General features: G+C 58.3%; 1 protein-coding gene across 3 annotated transcripts; it reads right to left on the bottom strand.

Annotated features, from left to right (window-relative positions):
* Positions 1 to 1,200: 1,200 nt before the first annotated feature.
* Positions 1,201 to 7,916, bottom strand: CNP (2'',3''-cyclic nucleotide 3'' phosphodiesterase). 3 transcript variants are annotated; one of them, XM_040497557.1, is made up of 4 exons: positions 7,784 to 7,916; positions 5,931 to 6,600; positions 4,087 to 4,226; positions 1,201 to 2,712 (listed from the first exon to the last, which is right to left on the bottom strand). In XM_040497557.1, exons 1-4 carry the CDS (start codon positions 7,784 to 7,786, stop codon positions 2,263 to 2,265), a joined length of 1,263 nt encoding a protein of 420 aa, XP_040353491.1. In that variant the 5' UTR covers positions 7,787 to 7,916; the 3' UTR covers positions 1,201 to 2,262. The 3 variants fall into 3 exon arrangements, with proteins under 3 accessions (XP_040353491.1, XP_040353492.1, XP_040353493.1); XM_040497558.1 differs by lacking the exon at positions 7,784 to 7,916 and adding an exon at positions 7,616 to 7,729; XM_040497559.1 differs by lacking the exon at positions 7,784 to 7,916 and adding an exon at positions 6,754 to 6,936.
* Positions 7,917 to 8,801: the final 885 nt, after the last annotated feature.

Here is an 8,801-nt window from a genome sequence, read left to right as displayed (position 1 = left end):
CCAGCACGGAGCTGGTGCTGGCATGGATTTTAGGCTCAGCAAGCTGCCCCGCAGGGGATGTGGGCACCTAGGGCCTGATGGCAATGGGATGCTGGCCGCCTCTCCCAAACCTGTTGAGCATGTGAGTACCCAGCAGGCCCTGAGTATGTTGTTGGGCCCAGCCTGATGTCAGTCATGGGGAAGTTGAGTTCAGAGAACGGGTTTATTTGATGTAAGGGCCACCACAAATCACCAGAGGCTGTGTGTGTCCAGAGCTCACATGGAACGTGGCTGGGCTGACCCAGACCCCCTTGCTGTCCTATTGCCAGTGTAGGCTAAGGGAGCTGGGGACCAGGACAAAATCCTGGCCTCCCTGACCCCCAGGCCCATTCCAGGTGGGACGTGCAGCTTCTGGGGCACAGACGTTAAACTCACACGCTTAGAGACAGCATTCTTAGCATATACTCCTCACTTTCTCCACTGGTGTCCCTTTCTGTGTGGGAGGCAAACTGGGGAAGGAAACAGTGGTCAGGGTCCTGCTATCCGGGTCAAGTTTAGTGTTTGTTGCAAGTAATCTTTCTAGGAGTTCCAGGCAGAGACACTTGAGACTTTGGCTGAAGCTTAGACTTCTGGTGCTTCGGTAGTAGCGATGGCTGGGGAAAGACTGTGGACCAAACAGGTAACTTACGCTTCTCTTCCTTCTGAGCCCCTGCCCCTCTCTTTCCAGTCTTCCCCTTTGTCGTCGAGGCCATGGTGACAGGATGCCCGAGGTAGGCCTGATAAGCTCCTACTGGCCTGTACAAAACTCCTCAGTGTCAGGTGTTGCCTTGTGTTTAAGGGTGGCCCGTCCCTAGAGGACTGAGGGACCCCGGCTAGGGACCGTGGGTCTTGCTGGGAAGGCCCTCTCCTTGCTTTGGGCTGGCACACCTGTGGGCCCACTGCTGCAGTCAGTGGGGGAGACAGGCTCCACTCCACGTCCCTCAGACCCAGGCAGCCCCCACTTTCTGTGCCCATCTAAGATCAGCCTCTCTCCGTTCTGCCTCCTCATGAAAGCCAACACTGTTCAGCTGCCCAGCCTCACCACAGCTGTGCCCGGCCAGCAGAGGGGAGACAGGACCGATGGCCCCACGCTGCAGGACAAAGCCAGTCCTGATAACGCCAACCCTGGCCCCAGGGAGGCCTGAGCTGGGCACAGAAGGGGTGAGAGAGACTGCACGCGGCCAGGATTAACACGGTTTATTTCACTGTCAGTCTTACAAGTCACTGAGGTTGGGCAAAGCCAGGATAGTAACTCGAGCACTTTCGTCCAGTAACAACTCAATGAGCAAGGCCCTATTACTGAGCAGGGGGCAGCAGAGGGCACCCCAGGAACCGCAGCACAGGCACCAATGTTCCAAACCCCTTCCCGGAGGCACCAGGCAGGGCTTGGCCCTTAACAGCCAGGCGTCCACCCCACTGGCTCTTGGTCCCCACCAACTGACGCCCTTTGGAGGAGGCACACGGGCCTGCAGAGGCATTAAGGAGGCAAGTTGGGCTGGGCAGACGGCAAGATTGGAGCTTCCCCACCGAGGTACTTTCTCTGGCTTTGATCTCCCCATCCCCACAGCAGAGCCACACCGCTGGAAAGGATGGCCAGCCCGTCCCCATCCCAGGAAGGGGGAAGCCCTGTGGCCATCCGGGAGTGGCTGTTGCTTACTGTTCTCTTTTCTCCCCTACTTCTCCAACTGTTCCCTAGTTACAGTGTGGAGGAGGAGAGGACAGGCACTTAGAGCCAAAGGTGGGACGTACACCCCTTTTTCTACTCTGGTAAAAAGCCCCAGACTTCCTGGGGCTGCAATGATTAAGATCAGGGTCTAAGCCCAGGGATTCCCCCCCACCCTGAATCCATCGCCGGTTTCCCACAGCCGCAGTGACCGCCCTCTGGGTACCTGCAGCTCTGAGGTGACCCCCTCCACCCCGCTGGCCAGCTCTGGGCAGGGGCAAGGGAACCAGTAACAGGCAGCTGGGCTTGGGGTTGTGGCTGCAGTTCCAGGCCCAGCTTGGCTCAGCCTGGGCAGCTTTGCTCTGGGTTCCTGAATGGTGCCTCCTACCCCACCTTGTGTTGAAAGCTTGGGCATTAGCGGGACGAGGGTGGGCAAGAAAAGTTACAAGTTTTTAAAAAGTTACAAGAAGGTTAACTTTGAGTAAAAAAAAAAAAAAAAAAAAAAAAAATGAAGCAGAAGGCATGCTTCCCTCTCCCCGCTCTCCCTGTAAGGAGCAAGGGGCTGACCGCAGCAAGGACACTCAGATGACGGTGCAGGACTGGAAGGCACCCCCCTTGCGGCTGCCGTGCGTGGGCACAGGTTTGCCCTTCCCGTAGTACCCCGTGAAGATGGCCCTGACCTCCATCTTCTTGGCCAGGCTCAGCAGCCAACGCCCGCTGCCCAAGGAGTAGAGTTTGCCCCGGTGTAGCTCACCCACCTCCTCGCCTCGGCTGCCCCCCTTCTCCTGCCGCACAATCTCCAGGAGGTCAATGCCCGTCTGCACGGCCTCCACGTCCCCCGCGCAGCCGAGGGTGATGTGAGCACGGCTGCCCCGGGGCAGGCTGTCAGAGGGGGACAGCTTGTCCACGTCATTTGGCCACAGCGGCAGCTCCTGCTCGCTCAGCTCCACCCGGGCTCCGGCAGTCTTGGGCGTCACGAAGAGGGCAGTGACGGTCAGTGTGAAGGCCTTGCCGTAGGATTTCTTCACCACCTGTGGGGAGAGGACGACAGCTAAGCTGGAGGTGGTGGCCCCTGCGGTGGATAGCTGACCAAGGATGGACCTGACAGAGGTGAGCACGAGGCAGCCGAGCCCTGGGGGGAAAGCCGCACGCAGCCCGTGTGTTCCAGGAGGACATCTTTCTACGGACACCGTTCAGGCTAATGTGACAAAGCCAAGGTACCAGAGGTGCCAGACATGGGCGGAGCTGGAAGCCAGACTCCCTGAACTCAGCCATCCCCCTGCCCCTGCCCACCAGCTGCAGGGCTCCGAGCAAGCTGTTTAACCTTGCCGTGTTGGCTTATTCACCTGTAAAACAGGGATACTAGAACCTACCTCGGTGCCTGGATTAAAGGAGTATCTGGGTGAAGACTCTAGAAGAGTAACAGGCATGTGACAAGTGCCAATGCCATTGCTATTCAGTTCATCCTGGTAATAAGCCACCCTGGTACCCAGGCAATATCCCAGAGGACAGGGTGGGGCCAGAAGTCAATGCCTTCAACCAGAATCTACCCCGTACACCTTGGTTTACATCTGATTACATGTCTGGTTATATCTGATTCTCTGAAAAAGGCCATCTTTCCCGACTGACCATAAACACGTCTCCACTTTTGCTCACAATCCCTTGTGTCTAGCGCAGAACAGGTGCTTAATAAATACCGTTACACGCATGAGTGGTTGGGATGGTAGTGGACAATGTTACGTATTCGTTCATGCAGCTGTGCTAGGTGCCAAGAACACTACCACAAACCAAAGTAAAGAATGCAAGTTGGGGAAGACCAATAAACAGGAAGATGGCTGCCGCGTCAACCTAGGCAGACGAGCAGGGGAGACACCGGGGAGGCTGGAGACAGCAGCGTGCGGCCGGGCGACACCTGCTGCGTAAGGACCACACTGCAGAGGCTGGGGGCGGCAGCAGAGCGGGAGGGAGGGGTCTGGCACCTCAAAGCCAACAAGCCTCACTATCCCTCCATGCACCCTACTCCAGGGCAAGACCGGGCCTAGGACCCGGGGACAGGGACGTCAGAGTACCAGGCTCCCTGGGGGCAGGGGACACCTGGCCTTCGGGATTCCACACAAGCTTAGGCCAGAGCACAAGTCTGCTGCCGGGCATCAAAAGTAAAATGCTCTGGTGGGCGGGCCTTCGGGGTGAATGCACAGGCCAGTGGCGTACTGGGCAGGAGGGTGCTCCCCAGAAAGGGTAGGTGACATCTGTGTGACTAAGCCTGTGGAGGGGTGAAGGGAGCAGGAGATGCCATTTCTTCTGAGAGGCTGTCTGGTTTCTGGTCCCTGCCTTGAGCCGGCACCCATCTCCAGGAGACCCTGCCCTCTCCCCACCTCAGCTGGGTGTCCCTGGGGGGCACTCACATCCTGCTGGGCATACTCTTCTGCCCCAGCAGCCTTCCCGTAGTCACAGAACTTGGTTGTGCAGTGCAGCACGCCTGGGGGTCTCTTCCCAAAGTAGGTGACCAGTTCAATCTTCTCCCTGGGCTCATCCCCAGAGACAACTGCAGGGAGAGAGAGTGGGGCAGTCAGGGCAGGAGAGCAGGGGCCATCCCGACATCTGTCACCACAGCCATGGAGGCTCAAGAGGAAAAAAAAAAAAAACTGGAGATCAAACAAGTTCCTCAGTAATCCACGATAATTCACTCATTTACTAGGTGGTCAAACAGCCACGCCAGAGCTACAAAAAGGTGTCTAAATTCCCTGACTTCACGTTAGTTATGCAGATTTTTATAGCTCTTTTCCAGATTTGAAAACTAAGGCACTTATAACCCAGGGACAGGCAGCAGAGGCCAAGGGAATCGGCTTCAGCAGCCACACGTCTGAAAGAGGGAAGCAAGTCATGAAAAATAGGGTAGAAAGGCAGAGGAGTGTTGGAACTGTGCGGCACGACGGAAGGAGTCGGAGCATAATTAATATCCCAGCCCACTCACAAGCCCTTCGGCCTGGGGCAAGTGATGGACCCTTATCTGTCTTTATTAAGTACCATCAGGGTGACTATACACCCATTTTCCCAGGGTCACTCCGAGTCGTGCCCCACTGCACTTGGAGCTTCCTGGACAAGAAGTTACCTGGTCACCAGAGCATGTACCTTGCAGGCCTGTTTGGTGGAGGAGACCATGCTTGGGATATGAAGAGATATTACGTGGCGAGACTTGGAGTATCTGGGGTTTCAATTTCCAGACTCTAGGCCTGTGGCTAGCTTCCGAGTCACTAGGTCTGTCCTATTTACTCCCAGAGTCTAGTCCCTGCGAGGATGTCGCTTACCCTCCCCAGGGGAGGGAGACCCGAGAGCAGGCCCATTACATTTCTCCTGCTGTGTCGCAGGCAGAAAAGGATTGTAGTTTTTAATGGTAAAAGCAGTTTCAAGAGGCAGCCACTCTCCAAGGCAGAGCCACCAGCTCTAACCAGGAGCCCTGCCCGGCCGGTGCTTTTCTGCCAAGCCATTCCGGGCACAGGGGTCACACCTGGACGATGTCACCGTAGGCTCCACGGCTCGCTGGTTTCCCAGCATTCCAGCCTTAGGAGGAGCAAGAAGGGTCTCTGAGCAATGTGCAGGCACAAATCACCTGCCTCTGAGTGGTAACACAGAAACATGGGTGGGGACACTGCAAGTAGAAAGATGGTCCAAAATGGGGGGAAACCAGCCTGAGACCTGGGACCCATCCTCAATGAGGTCACAATAGTCCTGTCAGTTTTGGGCAGCTTAGGATTCCATGGAATATTTTAAGTTTATATTTTTAGTAATCTCTATGCCCAACACGGGGCTCAAACGCATGACCCTGAGATCAAGAGCCAGGTGCTCTTCCCACTGAGCCAGCCAGGCGCCCCCTCCGTGGAATACTTTATCTCAAAAGATGGTTCTGCGGCTAAAAACAAGTTAGAAGACAACGGGACCAGATCCTCCCTCTAAGGTTATATGAAATGTTGATGCACTTCCTGTCTGTGTTTCCTGCCCCGAAGACAGGGTCAGTGGTCTCTATTGGGGGGGGGGGGCAGGAAGGGAGCAGTGAGAGGAGAGGTGCCCTGGGGAGCGCCTCCCCCCACAGCCCACCGTGCCTCACACCAGGTGAGCCTCCACCTGCCTGGCACAGCCGGCTCCCGACGCGGGGACACCACGCGGTCCCGGGCACACAGCACCCCGTGCCCAGCGAGGGAGGCTCGCGAATGAGGCTAACCGCCCGCACCCTGGCCAGCCTGCCACCTACAGTGTCGCAGCTCCTTCTTGAAGGCCTTGTGGTTCCCCAGCTCCTCCAGGAAGGCCTGGCCGGCTTTGCGGAGGCTCTCGGAACTCTTCTTGGTCAGGAACCAGCCGAAGTAGAGCGGCAGGAAGTCCTTCTCCAGCCCCGGCTTCAGCTTCTTCAGCTCGTCGGCCGACAGCTGCCACTGATTCTTCTCCTTGAGCTGGGCACAGTCCAGCCGCCACGCCGTCTTGGGCTCCACCAGCACCACCTGGTACTGGTACTGGTCGGCCATGTCAAAGAGCTGCTCCAGCCGCTCCCGCTCGTGGTTGGTGTCGTCCAGCACCAGGACGCGGATGTCCCGGCGGCAGTAGGCCGCCAGGTCCTCGTCCAGCCGCTTGTACTCCTCAGAGAAGTCTCCTCGAATGCCGGGGTTAATCTTGTAGGCGTCGGCAGACACCATCTTGGTGCCGTCGCGGTACCTGTCCACAATGACCCGCGCCAGCGTGGACTTGCCGCTCCCCGGCAGGCCTCGCAGGATGAAGAGCGTCTTGCACTCTTGCAGTGTGGCCACCGTCTCCTCATCCTGCAGGAAAGGAAACTGCAGCTCAGGCTTGTCTTTGGCCCCTGAGGATGACATTTTGCGGAAGAAGATCTTGGGCAGGAACGCGTGGCTCTTTCGGGAGAAGCTTCTATTCTGTGTGAGGAGGGGAAGAGCAGAGTCAGCCAGCTCGTCTGGGGCCACCCCGCCAGTCACCCCTTGTCTCTGGCCTCCTTCGAATCGGGGCTCCCAGCCCTGAGTTACAAGCAGCCCCGGGGTTGCGGGCAGCCTGCCGAGCGGCAGCTCGACCTTTCCCTTCTCTGTAGTATGTAGCCGTAGGCTTCTGGTTGTAGAGGAGGGAGGGGAGAGCTTGTCTGGGCGCTCCTCAACTCTTAATTCCCTCCGGCTGGAGCTATAGCTTCAAGGATCCCCCACTGCTGCCACCTCTCAAGGGAAAGCGTGAAGTGTGCGCCTGTGGTTCTAGGAGCGGACCCTAATTTTATATTCCTGGCACCTATTAAGGATGACCTCTTTGGAGGTGGGGCTGCTACGTCTGGGCAAAGCCACAGCTGCCCTGGCTCTGGGTGTGCAGAGGAGGGTGGGGGTGGAGAAGGGTTACCCAAAGACTGCCTCCCTCCCCCGAACAAGGGCAGCAACAGATAATACTCTCTTGTCTGGGATGGGGGGGGGACAATGGTCCCACAGAAGGCCTGGTGGGGGGCAGGGCAGGAGAGCGCCGCACAAAGGGCCTCATTCACCACGCCTGCCACCTCCTCCTCTGCCCTTGGCCCCCCCACAAAGTCGTGGTCTTTGTGCCTGCCCCAGGACCGCGCGGTCCAGGGCACCTGCGTCCAGGGTCCAGCTCTGTCCACCACTTTGTCAGCGGCACCTCTCCGAACCACTTGTTTTCCGCCCGGCTAAAAGCCACAAGTGGTAACACTTGTTGCGGTACGCGGTCTCCCACAGCGGCTCCGCCCCCAGGCAGCAGCACTCCGAGCGCTGCGCTGGCCCTCGCTTTTCTCAGACAAGGCCCGCGGGCCGCAGAAGGCGAGGAATGCCCACCCCGCGTTACCCCCGACCCAGACTCGGTCTGCCCGGCTCCCGCGGCGCCCGGCACCCGCCCTCCTGCGGCGGCCGTGCCGCCCTCCCACTCGGCTCGCGTCTCCCCTACCTCGGGCTGCACTCCACGGCCCAGAAAGCCAGAGCTCAACTCCGGAACTTCGAGTGCTCATTTGCATGGCACTTCCTCCCGAAAATCCCCCCACACTCCCGTTTTCCGTAAGGGTACTTCGCCGGCCCGGCCCGCTCCCTCCACTCCCGCCTCCCCGCGCCCGCTCACCATGATGAGGGGGGCGCCGCCGTCGCCGCCTAGGCAGGCACTAGCTCTCCGGGACCGCCCGCCTGCGCGGAGGGACACGGAGCCCAGCGGTGGCACGACCCCCGCGGAGCAGCCTTATATAGCCCGGGGGGGCGGAGCGCGCGGCGGGCCGGGGCGGGCCGGGGCGGGGCTCTCGGCGCAGGCGCGGCGAATCGAAACCCGAAACTGAGCGCGGGAGGAAGCGGCCGCCCAGCGCCCAGCTGGGCCGCGGCTCACCTGTGTCCTCCGGAGTTCCAGCCGAGCTCTAGAAAGAGGGAGGCAGTCACCCTTCCCTGGTCCCACAGCGGGATTAGGGTGAAGCCAGGGAGGCAGGGTCGTGCAAGGGCAAAGGCAGATCCTGTCTTTATTTAAAATTTTGGTATTTTATTCATCGTGGGGGTTTGCGTTAATTTGTGTGTGTTTTACAATATTATGTTAAAATACTGTTATGTCGCTTACTGAGTTTCTTGGCACCTTATGAAAAATTGCATCTGAAATGCCTCACTCGCCTCACCCTAGTCGGGGCCTGGTCCTAGCTAGCGTCACGTCAGCCCTAACACCTACAAGGACTGCAGAAATGGAACAAGGATGGCAATAGCCAAGGGACAGATGGATAACGTAGTGAAATCCTAGCTTATCCCCTGAGGTAGCTGTTCAGCCACCACCACCTCTGGGAAGCCACTGAAAGCTCGGTTGGGTTTTTGAGAGCTTCCCCTGTACCAAGTGCTGTTGCTAAGCACCCCTAGAAGCCTCACACCAACCCGGGAGACAGATACCCATTCTACAGAGGAGGAAACAAGCTTGCGAGAGCCTGATTTACTTGACCATGCCGCCCGGAAGTGGCGCAGGTGCAGGCGAGCTGCCACTCCTACTTGGGGCTACTCCCTGTACTTGGGCAGGAACTTTCTCCAGCTGGGTTTCTAGAACACAGTGCCCCTGTCAGTGCCAGCATTCACTTCTTTCGGCCTTCCAGGCTTCAGGGTTTACAAGTAGGGCTTCC

The sequence above is a fragment of the Herpailurus yagouaroundi genome, unplaced genomic scaffold (genome assembly GCF_014898765.1).
Source record: "Herpailurus yagouaroundi ecotype Mexico unplaced genomic scaffold, PumYag 189, whole genome shotgun sequence".
Lineage (NCBI taxonomy): Eukaryota > Metazoa > Chordata > Mammalia > Carnivora > Felidae > Herpailurus > Herpailurus yagouaroundi.
The sequence above is the reverse complement of the archived record's forward strand: the minus strand, read 5'-3'. Positions and strand labels throughout refer to the sequence as shown.